At 38.1% G+C, this 16350-nt stretch overlaps 1 protein-coding gene across 1 annotated transcript in view; it reads right to left on the reverse strand.

Moving 5' to 3' along the window:
* Positions 1 to 16350, reverse strand: part of LOC124260351 (zinc finger homeobox protein 3-like) — a 42467-nt gene that overhangs the window by 11624 nt on the left and 14493 nt on the right. Inside the window, 2 exon segments of the mRNA XM_046694640.1 lie at positions 141 to 494; positions 4220 to 4384. Coding sequence (XP_046550596.1) covers positions 141 to 494; positions 4220 to 4384 — 519 coding nt within the window.

The following is a 16350-nucleotide window of genomic DNA, read 5'->3' on the forward strand; positions in this document are numbered from 1 at the left end:
TAAACCAATTTGTTGCAGGACAACTTTTAAACTTTATTCCATTGAACTAAGCAAGAACTGTCTCACATTACATACACATAAGAACATATATGTCATTCTGGGTTATTATCAAGTGAAAGTTCAACCATAACCAATCTCACCTTCAGCAATGAGCTTTGAATGCTCAATTTCCATGGCCTCAACATTTATTTCCCTTGTCTCGTCATATTCTTGACTTGGAGACTCAGAATCTTTCTTTTCTTGACTGGCTGCCGGTGGTATCCAATCATTGGCATCCACAATGAGCAGCAAACGCTGCAGACCTTCTGCGGTCACATTATGTGACTGCATGAGATGGCGTTCCAGTTTGGCCTTGACCTTGAACCCATCCTGGCAGAGAGGGCACAGGACCTCCTGCTGCTTGTGTTGGGCCAGCACGTGAGCCTGGAGGGAGGACTCGCTTGTGCTGCTGAAGGTACAGAGGGGGCACATATGGGAAGTTTCATTGGACTCGGCTGAAACAGACAGAAAGAAACATGAAAATAAACATATCATACACAGTGGACAAAGCTGGGGAAAACATTGATCAAACTAATTAATCAGGACCATTCATACTGAGAAAAAGTATGGTTTTAAGTTGCTTTTGGCAACATTCTAGTAACATCCCATATCGTCTTCAGTGAGTGAGTGACTATGGTTTTACGCTGCTTTTAGCAATATTCCAGCAATATCACGGCAGGGGACACCAGAAATAGGTTATCATCTTCAGCCTTTGTACCCATGTGAGCAATTGAACCCTTGTCTTCACCGTGACACGCAAATGCCTCCTGTTCCAACAACAAAAGGATCAGAAGGTGCGAAAATATAATCACATCCAGCTGTGAAGTAAGGAAGTAGGTAGTTGAGTCTCAACACTAATCTAATGGCCAAATGGAGGTGTGACCAAATAAGGAAACAGTCCGACCATCAAGCCACACAACCAAGCAGTGGTCAATGTATGTCAAAATGGACCAAGAACTGGGTCTCTGTCACCTTATTATATGAAATGCCATCCAAAGCACACTTGTGTATTAAGAGTAATCAAGATATTCTTTAATCTACGATTGGTATTTCTAAGATGTTTGTTATTGAATCCAACTGTCCAACTTAAGGGTATTTTCCTGTATATGGCATACTCTAGCCTTGCTCACAGGCTGCACTGAATGCTGAGCCCATGGATGTATAATATTGTAATTCTATCCTTTAAAGTGGCAAGTCTAGATAAGCGGACAGTACCAGTCTGCTATTTATTATTTTTTAGAAATTACCATTTAAACTATTAGTTTTTACCTTAGAGACAAGGCAAGTCCAGGCATACTCCGACACAACCTGACAACTTCCCAATTTACTACAGACATATAGGTTATTCACTGTCTATCAGTTTTTACCTTAGAGACAAGGCAAGTCCAGGCATACTCCGACACAACCTGACAAGTTCCCAATTTACTACAGACATATAGGTTATTCACTGTCTATCAGTTTGTAAAAATGTATAATATTTCCCTTTTCAAAATACTGTAACATTTAGATAAAAGAAACTATTTTAATTTTTCCAAGTTAGTGTGCTCTTATGTCTGTCAATGGATATTAACATTTATGTATTTCTTTACATTTCAATGTGAAGCAATATTTCATTGATGATGTGATGTCATACAATATTTCAAGGCATTTGAACCATAACAGCAGATCCTTAATATACAGACAAAAACCAATTACAGAACACATGAAAGTGCAGGTGTTCCTTTATTTTCAGATGTTCTCCCACAGTGCAATATACAACATGCGAAGCTACCTGGAAAAGAATATAGGAACACTTGAACTTTTATGTTTCCTGGGTGGTGTGTGTGTGTGTGTTCGCTCCTATGTCGATTACCCACATGGGCACAATGTGTGAAGCCCATTTCTGGTGTTCCCTGCCGTGATATTGCTGGAATATTGCTAAATGTGACGTAAAACCCAACTCACTCATATGTTCCCTTATTTGTTTCCATCAGTATATATACTGTTTGGAAAGTTGAATATGAAGGTTTCAGTGTCCTACTATTACACTTAAATATGTTTTTGTTATATGTGTGATGAGGTGTGTTTATATTTTACATCTGTTATATGCATAGATTCATAGTGTGTTGGGTTCGTACTACAGTCAGTGATAACAATCACTGGTATGTAGCTTCCTGCCAAATAGAAAACTGTTCAGCAAGATAATTGTTCTGTTTCTGTCCACAGAATTCCCATACAAGCCACAAATACTTTTCTTCCAGTCGGCATGAATCTCACCCAACAATTACATATTCATAGTTATCACTCTGCACCCACGTTCATGCAAGTAATGAACACTTCATTTCAGTGTTAGACTGAAAAACGAAATGTCATCAAACTTGAATCTCTCCACGAGCTACATACCATTATCAATGTACAGCAAGAAAACCTCACACCATCAGTTTAACATAGATGTTGTAAGACGAAGGACAATGGAAGCATCACACTGCCAACCCAGCCAGATGTACAAGTCCCAGCAGATTTACTACATTTCCAACCAACTGAACCGTCGTTCTTCAGTTTCAACTTCAGCCTAACATTCCGCACAGAGGAGAGAATTGAAGGATTCAAAAACATTTCCTAAACTCCAGCAGGACCCAGGACTAGGAAATAATTTGCTGACAGCCATGATAATTTTTGTATGAAAGTATAAGGCAGAGGTTATCTTTGTGGGTAAATAAATCATGTTGAAGATTAGAACTTGCAAGATTAGATTAGAGCTAAAGTCCATAAAATTAAAATAACATATCAGACACACAAAAATGAATAATTGATAATAATCAATACTGGTACATGCCTCTGTAGGACATGGACTGGCCTGTGGATCCTGGCTGTTGCTTCAAGTCCCTATCTGTATCCTCACTGCAGAGGTTAGTTGAAACGCTGGCTTATGATTACATAAATGGTACCCCAGCCAAGCAACTATGGCACATAACTACTTCCTTTCCGATAACAAGTAATTACTTTTTTAAATATGCATGTACAAGTTAAATATGATATTCTTTGTTTCTTTGCAAATAATGGCAGTTACAGTACCACCCCTTGTTTTCTCTCACACTGAACCTGAAACGTATCTGCCGACTGACTTCTCCACATAAAATGATCCATGTTTCTTTAGGATGGCTTGATACGTTCAGTCAAGTGTGAATATGAAAACACCATGACACCATTAAAGCAAAAAGATTTTGAAAAGGAATTGCAAAGGACACAGGTGAACATGTTAAGCAAAACGCAACACAACACAGTCACTCCAAGATATTTCTAAATTCAGTTTTCACTGCTCCCAAGCAGGTGAAGAAAAACAGAAAGAATGTACTACTCCAACCAAAATGCCACAATAGCCAAAATCTGAAATTAATTGCTATTCACCAAGTCAATCCCTGTCGTATGGTACGAGCCTCATTTCGGCAGATTATGTGAAACAAATGCGTTGTGGAGGCTGTTGTTTAGAAGCACTCAAACAACATATTTGACATGCTAGTCCTGCTTTTAACAAGGCTCTGTTTGTAGAAAACACATGGGAATGGTTTCCGCGTCATCTTGATGTTATTAACGACAGAGTCATGCCATTTTGATTCACAAAAGTTCAAGTTTGATTCATTGTCGGCTGAATTTATTTTTCTAACCAGAAATTTTATGGTCTCCAATTGTTAAAACTTGGTAATTGTACATAGCTCATATTCATTTACTCGCGCCCAGGAAGTCAGCAGAACTACAAATCGCTCTTATTTTTAAAAAGAATTTTTTTTCCATCTAACAAAAACATGCACCAACAAAATCATAAAAATAATCCAACAAAAATACACCATCTGCAGAAACTGGCATCAGATCCTAAACATTCTCTTGCTTTCCACACTTGTCGTTCCATTTAAATTCTCCTTTTAAGTGAAAGCAATTTTGGCAAGTCTTCTTACAAGTTTACAGTCAGTTTAGAATCAGTCCTCATAAGTTTTCAAGAAAACACTTCCATGTATTGGTGATTATCATTAAATATTTCAAAACAATATTTTTGATTAATGTTGTGTCTGTATCTTGTAAAACCTTGCTCTAAAGCCTTGCGACAAACTTATTCACCTGGTTCACACAACTAATGACTCCACTCTTTGGCATCAAACTTATGAATATATTCACATGGTTTTAATAGCAAACCACTGGTACTGACCATTGACTGATGTCACTGGCGATGATGTTTTTGGCGTTGTTGCAGTGACTGATGACGAGGGCCCGAGTGATGCTGATGAAGATGACCCCTCTTGACGCTGCTTTTCAGAGTTCTCTGGAACATCTTCCCCAGTAGTAGCCCTTTCAGACACATCACGGTCTCCATCTGAAAATAGATATTTCCTGAACTCAAAAGATGCAAAAAATTCTCTGACTCTCATGTTGCTTCAAGAAGCAGAACTGACAACATACATCCGATGATATTAACACCACAACATCTTGTGACAAACTTTTATAAGAAAGCTCATCAGATCAACTCTTATATACAATAAGTGTGATATAACCTAGCAACCATAGGGAGTTTCACAGTATTTTCCTTTAAATAGAAAAAAACACCAATCAGACGTTCAACAATAATTTAAAAACAAACAAGCAACATCCATTTTATTTTCCATAAATTATGAAATATTGTTAATCGCAGGTATTATACTTTCAGTACCCCTCACTGAAAGATGAAAGAAGATAATATATTATTCAACCATGTCTGGTCAAACAAAGTTTGAAACGTCTGTGTTTTATTACTGTAGGACAAGTTGCACCCTAAATTTCCTAATACAGAGAGAAAACGTATACATCTATAGTCTAACATCTATTTTCTTTGCCAGCCCAGCCGCCTCCCCTCTCTGTCAGGTCATAACATATTTGCCATTAATGAAATAACTGTAACCGAAAGGATTGGGGACCTTGTTCAATGGGCAATATTCAAAATCTTTAGTGTTTTCTCGATGCTATCAGTGTACAGCTGAAGTGTGGCCTATCTGAAGATCAGGACCACAGTTGAGTGATTTTATTCATACCAGTAATACAAAACTACATGACAGCAGCCCCACACTCGCCCTGCTTGCTTCCTCTCCATGTTGAAATTGACCTCGAGTGATAAAGCTACTCTACACGGATTTTGCCCTGTCACCATCCACCATCTTGGATTTTATGCACTGCTTTTTATCTCTTTAATATTGAGAAAGGGAGAGCTCCTCTGCCCCTCTGTATTAGATAACCATCTCTAAAGGCTAAAGAGTTCCACTGCATGGGTTTACGTCAACAAATCGATACTAAGACAAGAATATTGAAGACCTAGCCAATCAGTTGCTTTCAAATATGATTGGAATATCATATGGTGGCAAGAGGATATGGGTCAGACTGAGCATCATTATTTGGTGAATTTCTCGACCTGCTCTGTGCTGTTGGAACAGCCGTCCATTTCTGCCCTCATATTAGTTTTCTGGCCCGATGGCTTCTATCCTACAGACCCAAATTACACAACGACAGTAACTATCTGAGCGGGGATTTGCGAGTGGCGATCAACAACTTAATTTGTCGCAAACCCCTGCACCATGCAAAAATGTTCATTTGGCAGACGCAAAATTCATTTCCTAGGTAACAGTGTGGCTGGATTGTAATTAGTAGCGCTGGTATTGATTGCTGAAAAATGGTCGGCAGATTAATTTGATGTGCTACTCTGCTTGATGGGAAAAATAATACATCCCTAGAGCGAAGGGCCGCACTGCTCTGTTTCTCCCAACTTTAATTACACCAATTATGAGGACTCGTCGGACAGCCAGTGAAATGTGTTCTTGTGGAGGCCCCAAACTGATCTATAACATTGCATTGATTCATTAGCCTCCGACAACTTCGGCTTAAGGAAGATTCCTCATTAGTTGCATTTTAAGACCTTTCCCTATCACAAATGAAGACATTCATACCACATGCATTTTTGCTCTTTCTCCATTTGTCTCAATCATTAGGGCAACATGCCTGGAATTAAAAACCTGGACCAGTAGAGTTTCAGACAACCATGTTATCATCATCAGATCCTGATGACTGCGACCTCCGACCTTTGACCCTATTGTTTATATGAAACAAATGGCTGCCACTTGTCAAACATGCTTTGAAGTCACTACTAAGACTAAATCAAGTTGATAAAAAAACTATGATTAATAAAAAATAGAATTTTCTTTTTTCTAAACTGTTAAAGAAATGAGTAAAATCATGATTGAATGGCAAAAATTTTGCATTTAAAAAACCCCAGGAATTGAACAGGAATAAGAACATAAAGATGACTAAATTTGGCCATGAAATTATAAACTTCACAGAATTTTGTAAAATTGTCTTTGTCCTCCTGCAACAAAAGATGAAGAATTGAAGAAACAGTTGAGTGTGACATGTTGAGAAATGGATGAGAGAAGCGGTTTCTCATGATTTACATGCCCGAATCAATGTTGATCATATATAATACAAGACTGCAGCCTTCTCGTGCCAGCCCTCGTCACCTACAGCATTCTGCGAACCATCTTTTGTAAAATTTATGAGTACTGCTGTCAAGAATTACTGAATACCATCTGAATAATGGAGTAAATATCTGACAAACAAACAATAATTACTGTATTTTTTACATTTTGCTTTCTAATTTGGATTAAGACTGCGGGATGGGAGACAGAGTGAATAATCAGCCTTGGCATAGCATCCATTTCCATCTCTGTCAGCCAATCACAACCAGAGAACCATGGATTACGAGATCGCTAAAAGGTGCAAATTAGCTCCGTTTGTCGGTAATGATATCTCAGGCATATGACCTAACTGTCTGGCATAAAGTCCGCTGGGAAATATACATTTGGATCAATATTTAGCTAGAATATATAAATCAATATTAAGTGCCCACTGTTGTCTAATAATACTGGATCACTGGCATAGACCAAGTAGCTAACAGCAACAGCCTTATCGCTGTTGACCTCTGACCCACATGTAGTTCTCGACCCTGCTGCTACACCTCACCCTATGTTTCCCCTCATACTTATTCAAACTTATCATGGCGGAACACCCACACTGCTTAAAGCCAGGCTGGCAAATGATGATTTTACCATCCGCTGATTCATTGATATTTGCAAATATTTTATATTTAGAGCACATTTAAGACAACTGTTACAGATAAGATCGTGAATGGTAACATATGGTTGCTTCAGTGAAGGAATCTTGTTAAATCTCAGTCTATGAAGACATAAGCCTTTATCAGACTCTTCTAAAATTCATGGCAGGGATATCAGTTACCTATTGCATGATGGGATAGACGTAAACTCAAGGATTTCCTGTTTGAAGGGGAAGACATTTCAATCACAGAGCAATGAATAAATTAATTTCAAGAATTCCAGACACACCTAATCAAACCCTTGACCAAATCTAAATATGGATGAATTATCCAATTATAAGTTTAAAATGCCAGAAACATGCAAAATGTTCATCACAGACAAAAACAAATTCCGCAAACGGAAATGAAATGAAATATGAATATTTATCTGTTGGTTATTTAACTGGGTCTTCTGGCTTTGCCAAGAAAGATAAGAAAGGTGTATTGCAGGAGATGTTATTTCTATGCACCGATCACACCACACACAAAAAGGACTTTTTTCTTGAAAATTTGTAGAATGTTTGCATTTTGTAGATAGCTAATGGCTTGTATTCACACCTCAGGAAGTGCACAATATATATGTAGATGTTTCTTGTCCCAGAGGCATCCAAACTCAATGTGCAATTCCTTGAAACATTTCACAAATAATAATTTCTTTGTCTTTTTCTCTCTTGCAACACCAGTTATTACAAAACATAGGGTTGTTGTAATTTGAATACAAAGATGCAAAGAGCTATTTTTGATATAGTCATCAGACATTCATGCTTGAAGATATGTTATCTCTGGGGAGGTTTAAAGTTTGAAATTGTCTCATCAAGTTGATAAAATGTTTGCAACTAGAGCTGGCATGGGTTGAAGGTCATAAGGATGACCTTCCTAGCTAACAGGATTAAAGTGTGGCTTTATCTCCCAAACCCAAATCCTCCTTCAAATTAAACTCCATAATGTGTTGCTGGGCTAGGGAGCGGGCAGATAATTTATGGCATGAATCAATGGTAATGAAACAAATTCAAACTCTCTCTGAAGAGGGTCATTCGGCCATATTTCTGCTTCAAATTAGGCAGGAAGGGGTGGTGAGAATTTGAGTTGTTTTACATCCAGCTTGTATAAACAAAGAACATGGCGATTGCTGGGATCAAAGGCTTATTGCGACACTTTAAAATTGATTGTGGGTCCGGACTGTGTAAACCTTATTATGACGTGTCCCCGGATTGGTCAAATCATTTGAAGACCGGGGTCAGGGTTCAATGACAAAATTCCAACGATCTCTATGAACATTCAGATTTTAGATCGGAATTCCAGCACCCTCAATTCAAACTTGGGTCCTTTAATCCATATTACACATGGATATTGAAAAACTAAGACAAATAATTTGTGCATTGTTCCTTGTCCTAAGTTCTACAAATATTTGTTTACCCAACTATGGCCGTTTTTATCTGTGTCAATAGATACAGGAACTAGGTATGAAGTAATTCCAATATGGACAACAGACTCGGCCAAATCGGAGGAAAGACCAATGCCAAATATGTGACAAAAATCGATAAAAGAAAAAAATGCAACCCTTTGTTTTTCTTAGTACGATGTGCTAAGAATTAAGAAAATGATGGATTTATACATACGTAACAACTCTCAAATTGTGGATTATCCCAAACGTAACATCAAACAAAATAATTTTGTAAATTTTTATCCTTTTCTTCGAATCACAGCAGGGTGGTACTTTGTTTACAAACAAGTCAGTGATTGTTACTATTACATACTGTTAATCTCGGGGCATGAAATGGTTACAGTTGTGCAGAAAACAGTGATTACTGTCAGTGGAGTTGGGCAGGAACTAGCGGCTTCCCATGTTTCTTCTCAATAAGGGTTCCATTGCAATGTGTAGAAAAGCATATCTAACAACAGAACTGGGGAGTGTTTTCCTTCACACTTGACAAACTACCAGCTAACTGGAAACCTTAATATGCACATAAATATTCAATCTGACTTTCCAGCAGATGTTTTAAGGATTTTTTTCTATATATACCATTGCATCTTCCAAGCTTTGTGCAATTACTCTGCTGCACACGAAGTATAATGATCTTGTTGATGGCCATGAGGTTTTACCATTACTCCAATGGTAACCAGACCGCCCGAGAGCTTGCCCCACCTACCCCCTCATTACCAACCCCCACTCCTCATCACAGACTGCTTCATCCCCCTCCTCTTAACAGCTAGAATTGTACAATCATTCTTGGACTACTGCTTCTGGTTGTCAAGGACACAGGACATAACCAAGGACGGTACCATGTCTACAACTGTATTAAGACAAAATTTCGGATGAGGGGATGAATTACTAAATTTGTTTGAAGTTATAAATATTCATTACCTGTCAAAACAATTTGTTAGATAGTGTTTGTAAATTACACGCACACCACACAACATGGGTGGGATGTTCCACACACGGATGAACTTATGATGAATTTCAGAAATATTTATTCAGGGAAAAACAGCTGGTTCTCTTGAAGAGGAACCCGCTATCTTTGTGGTATGATATTGTGATATAGAAGCACTGCTGCTCATCAGACTTGTAAATGCCATTTCCTATTATTTCTAACAACTCTTTCTATTATTTCAGACAATAAAACCGGGCTGCATATTAGCATGTATAATTTACTTAGCATATGCTGACGTACAGCGTGTCATATCAGTCATAAGATAAATTAATGAATATGGAATATCATTCTGCGCAGCAACATATTTAGATTTTGTAAAATAACTATATGGGTCAAATAGAAAATAAAGTAAATATATGGATTAAATGGAAATGAGAGTAACTCAAATGTACTATGCCTGAACATACTCAAATTGACATTTAAATATAACTTTGTATTGACATATGACTGTTTAAATATTACTAACATACTTGCACATTTCTTTCAGTAAGCCTACATGCGGGCTTATCTGTGTGATCATTCACAACATACATCGACAATTGTTACGCTTAAGGAGAGTCCAAGAGTCCAAGTTGGAACCCTGATGCTAAACATTAAGATTTAGGGCACCTTAGTTTAAATACCATACCCCACAAGCTCAAGGAGCCCTTTAAAATGATACCTGTCACAATACCTGTATTTGACACACCACCGTATCTTGACACACCACCGTATCTTGACACACCACATATTCACAGTAGCCTGATCACAGTACCCAGACAACAAGCGTACCATATATTTCTTCAAAATACTTTTCTCTAAGTTGTATCCCAAGCATACAATATTTCTAAAAGACAAAATTCTACAAGTTCGATCGATGTCACTCATCCGCTGAGCTGGAGAGAATGATCACAATTCGTCAATTGTACCTATGAAACTGATGGTGACATTACTGATACAAACAGCATATCATATTTTAGCATCATCTACAGAGTGGCAAGGTTAAACTGACGAAAAGACAGGATACAGTTGAAGAAAAGAAGGTAACTATACAAGAAAATGACAGAGTTTAAAAATTTGTCTAGTATGTCCAAAGCAGCATTATGTTTAGTATGTACGTAAAGTATGTTAAACAGAAAGTTGTAGTAACACCAGCAGGAAGTAAGGAAAAGGGCTCACACGGGGCTACTGTTTGCTGCATGACCGAGGTGATGGCTATCTGATCGGAAACTGACTTACGTAGCACATATGACAGCACTTATTACATCACAGAAGGCCTCTCACGTAATTACAGGTAGAACAATCACTTAGAACAATGAGGTCGATTGTCGCTGGACGGGTGGACTAGGCCTGATCGTTAAGGTATTTCCTGTGCCCGGGGCATCAACTGATTAAGGCTGGACAGCGGTCAGTGAGCCTAAGGGGTTAAGTCCAAACAAAAGCAATTAGAAAGCAAAAAAGAATAGAGTATTTTCCCTTCATCTTAGTTGTTAAGCCTTGAAATAATGGGGTTATTTTGTGTCATTTCACCTGCTTCATTGCTTTCCCCTAGCTTGTGTAAGATGGACTTATCAGCATGTGTGTACACGACTTCAAATCCCAATCCTAAAGACAATATCCTGTTTTAAAGCAAATTGTTTCGTGGTTAGACATTGCAAAATTTGTCCAGTGACTTAAGAGTTTGGCCCAAAGACAAGGTAAAATCCTGGTTTCTCTTTGGGATTAACTGAGTGTTTACGAAGACTGAAGTCTTCAGCCCATCAAGAACCCTCGACCTGTTAAAGAAAAACCTGTAAATTTTTCATTATCCCTGTCACCTTGGATGAAATACCAAGCCATGATTAATCCGCCTTGTATGTCAACATAATGCTTTAACAACATATTTCACCTACTGTTTCATACATTTTTCTGTCTCTTCTACCTTGACGTAAATCCAGAGGAAAAACAATTTCTTTTCATAACATGTTTGAAGACAATTCTGAAGTATTTTTGACATTTATATTGATTCCGTCAAATATTTTGACAAGGTTAAGAAATACTATCAAAGCTCCTGCTTTTGACAATAGCTTTGTATTGATCAGGAGCTAATTAAATGTTAATTTCAGATGAGAATAAGTCTAGAGTAATCCGATCATTAACAACCATATTGACAATCAGGTGTGCTGTCAGCTTCTCCTGACTACTATTATGTGCAATGTATGCAAAGAATTAACATAATGAAACCAACATTAATGATCATAATGACAATCATTATACCAACATTAATTATATTCAAATTTTAAATTTATCATTATCTTAGAAAATTAGTTTCATGCATGGGTAAATGTTCATTATGTTGACTAAAAACTTAACTTTGTCATTCCTATAATATTTGTGAAATTGAATTGTGAAAAATAATAGAGGTAATCATGCAGCTATTACCAATAAACACAATATCACCGGACAAAACCTTTAGTGGAAACTAGAGGAGACATGCCCAAATATTCTGTTGAATCATTTTGTTATTTTCATCTGTGTACTTGAAATTACAACATTGGCTCTGAAATGTAAACAGCCAAAGGTTTTACTATTAACAATTAATAAGGGGTAAAAAACTTGTTTATGAAGAAATTCTTGCATAATAAAGTAAACAAATAAACAATCCATTATAATGATGATGCTGTAAAAATGATATGTCATATATGGGAGGCTTGCCAGGAAAACAACCATTTCCATAAACAACAGCCTAAGATCAGAGTGTCTCATATTTTATATTTTGTCTTTACACAGATGTCAGCTCTGACATGTTTGTTGACAGTTTAAAGCATTATCTGCTGCTACATACATAATGTATGACGCGACATAAAGCCAAGCTTATGTTCCATTATGCAATATATCACCCCCATCCCCCAACAAACATATCTACCTCAAGGATACATCACACCCTCCGACAACACCAACCCCTGCCGCTGATCAACCACCTCCTAATCAATATAGATCACTGGCGATAATCACAAATCAGACAGACATGTTTTTCAATATGTGATAATCTATTGATGAAACAGGATAGAAATCTCTCCCAATCTGTTCCCAATATGGCAGCCATTGGCGTGACGAGGGGGTCACATGGCGAATAACTGTGTGTCAACTAGCGATCAGTCTACGGCTATCTATCTACCATTTAGCTACCGCTGGTCACCCCTACACACGCACTGCCAGGAATATTTTATGAGTCCATGGCTGTTACAGTAGTGGTCATTGAGATGGTCAATGAGATGCTGCTGATCTCGATCTCCCCCTACTGACCAGGCACAGACAGAAGTCCACAGGCTCAGCTAATGTATCGGAATGCCGCTCTTCTCAACACAAGGCAACGATGTCACCCTCAGCCTATAGAAAATTAACTCGACTGGTCGTGTTATCAGCGGCCTACTTATGGCGGCCCTCAAAGAAAATCATCTCGGGTAATAAACAAGACTGTCTGGTGAGAGAACTACAGTAAGCAAGCGAGAGAGAGAGAGGAAAGAAAGCGAAATGGAGGACAAGTAAATCCTTACCCGAGAGCATGGCCTCATTGTGGCTACTACCTGTGTTCTCCTGCATCGCTCATTACCACATTCATACGACTTTCTTATTTTAATTTTTCCTTACAGTAACAGGCTCAATGAGACACACCTCAAAGACCAATACGAGCTGTCGTTCACTCGCAAATGGCCTATTGTTAAGTCATGGCTCAGGTCACAAGCTTGGGCTATGTAAATTCAATTACTGCTTCTCTTGTTGTTTCTTAAAAGACTGTCAAAATATTCCTATTTATTACAACCAGTAGGGATAGAAAGTAATGCAATTTGTTCCCACAAATTCATAAAGCGCGATTGTCTCTCCCGTCCTGAAAACGCTCCTCCAATCAAAGGCTATGAGTCACGGGGTGGGCAATTCATCTACGATAAACTCATAAATGTGATATCTACTAAGCACCCCAGATTAGAATATGAATGGGTAAAAAATGACAGAAGTGAAACCATTCGCCTAAACATATCAGAGTATAAAGTTAAACAAAGCTACCCGCTGTTGCTAGGGGCAACGAGCATTCCGCTATAGAAAAAGACGACCTTTCTGAATAGCTGATCCCCGCTTCATAATGAGAAGGTCTCTGACAGGCTGAATTGATTTAAGAAATTTGACACAAAGGACTGGTTCCCCTGTAAACATGTAGGCCGTTTCATTGGTCTCTGCTCATCTTGGCTATCAAACAAACCACACTATTTGCCCAACGGCTTTTTGTTCTTAGATGGGTCTGTTCTTTGTAAAAGTGTTTAGAATCAGGGAGGGGGAAGAGACTTGGCTATTGTCCCCCAAAATGATCAACAAACACGGCAATTGTCTTAGCTGCGCAAGATTCAATGATTTTCTTTCAACTTTTGTCAAGTTTCGTGTAAGTGTGTAACTTTGAAATCTCACAATACATCCTGACTTTACACCCTGCTCTCACTCTTAACAGCCGCAGACAATTTCACAGGAATTCTAATTATTTTACAGCTCCTCATTAAAATATACAAACTGCTTGAAATTTCAACTCATTTGACGGAGAAATATTTGATTGCAGTTCTGAACAATGCATTAGAAGACAAACTTGGTGCATATGGAAGTTGAAAACAAATAATGTTTTTGCAAGCTTAAGTTATTTCTAGTTACCATAAACATTCAAAAAGAACATGTAAATAGTTTAGGTGGCCTGATATGCAAGGAAAACTTTCACAATGACTTTGGTAATTTGCTACAATTTGTAAAAAGTTTATTCAAATCATTTCAAGCCCTATGACAACTCCATACAATCAAGGGAAAGTTATTCCTTTTTCTGATTCATGGAGGAGAAAACAATTTAGTCACCAAGAAAATATTCCATATTTAAATGTCTATACAAAGGCCGTCGGCAAACCAATAGAGAGCCTGGAGAGGGACTGTATTTCTTAAACCACAGTTTTAAGCAAACCATGACTGTCGTTGCATATTCAGGTTAAATGAATCTGAAAACCCCTTTCCAGTAATTTAACAGGCGATCACGTGCTGCTATGCATGGACAACCCTAGTGATTCCTCGAGCCCATCAGTCATATTCATAAATAATGAATACAAGGCCATAAAGCATTCATGATGTTCCCACACCTTGGTGAAGAAAGAACCCCGAAGAGCGCAATTGAATCAAAAACACAAGACAGTTATGGCCAACCAGATCCTAAAGGGGTCAACCAGCCAAGAAGTATCTGGAAGTTAGGGTCACCAGTTGATACATCTATTGCTGACTTTAGGAATGTGTCATGGAAAGTGGTTTTTCAACTTTTAACCCTGTATTGATCTTACTGTTGAGTTTTAAAAATTAAAAAAAACCCCGGCAAAACCTATTCCAAAGTTTGATATATATATAATATATATACATTACACATATTACAAAAACTGATTTAAGAGTATGTATAATCTAATGAATGATAATAAATGCAGAGTCGTAGCATTATGATGAAGTCAAAAAAGATTACAGTATTCACATTCAAAGTAGAACTGAGTCTTGAACACAATCAATGTTAATGAAAAAGTACAAGTTGAGATTGGCACAAGGGGAACAATTGCTAATGAGTCCTTTGGTCCCTAGAAGGGGCTTCAGGGGGGGAGATCGTGGCCTCTCTTTCACGTCTGTATGGAATGTGACAAGACCATGGTTTGTTTAATGGTCATAACTCGGCCATAGGTTTAGCCACCTTTCCCCTCGGACAGGCCATTTATGAAACTGGTTGGTGAGCGACAACAATACCCTGACCACTGACCACTTCAGTAATGGCCAGTCAGCCAAGGGTGACATCTCCCACCTGACCCCAACAATGCTGGTTCATCCCAAACAGGACAACCTTGAGGTCATTGGAGGTCAGCAGTCACATGATGAGGGGACAGCAAAGTTCACAATGGTTTTCTAACAGTATAATAAAGCAATAACTGTAAAACCTGTTCCGGAAGAACTTCCCCCTGAACATCAAAATCAGTCATAATGGATATTGGTTCTGAAAAGGATATGGGTTGAACTTAGATAACATTCAACAGATGAAACAGAAAAGATAAAAAACTATCATGAAATTAAAAGAAATGAATGAAAACATTCTGTGCTATATTTAAATAACAAATAAAAAAAGGAAGTAATGATAACCATCAGGAACCATGATATCAGTATTCGTGGAATTGAACAATTAAAACTGGAAGATGTATTTATACCTATATAACCCCCATAGAGTAGTCAATATTTCTGTCATATGATGATCAGGAACACTGGCATCATTCTGTGAACACCAAGCAAAACTGTTTGGAGGATTTGTAGTGAAATGAAAAAAAAAAATGAAAAAAAAATACCCCAAAACAAAACAAAGATGGTAGGGGGAGGGCGCACACAGCCTGGTGTCAAGTGTGCAGCATCGTGTACAAACTCCGCTGGCACGGCCAAGTTTCGCAACACCGCTGCAGAAGATCAAGGGTCTGCATTGACAGTATCAACACAATCCTGCGTAACGGCACAGGTAGCGGACACCTCCATGTAGAAAGTGTTTGACAAAACCATCAATACCCAGCAGTGTCAAACAAACACTCAAACAAACACACAACTTGCAAACTGGCCACAGCTTCACTCAGATGGGGACGCTGCACAGCCAAAGCCAAGAGGAAAGCAGTGCTCAAGTGTAAACGGCCAATATAACATTTTCGGTAGCGTACAACAAATACTCGAAACGACATTTCGTAATTG

The sequence above is a fragment of the Haliotis rubra genome, unplaced genomic scaffold, assembly GCF_003918875.1.
Source record: "Haliotis rubra isolate DU_JTF1 unplaced genomic scaffold, ASM391887v1 Scf76, whole genome shotgun sequence".
Taxonomy (NCBI): domain Eukaryota; kingdom Metazoa; phylum Mollusca; class Gastropoda; order Lepetellida; family Haliotidae; genus Haliotis; species Haliotis rubra.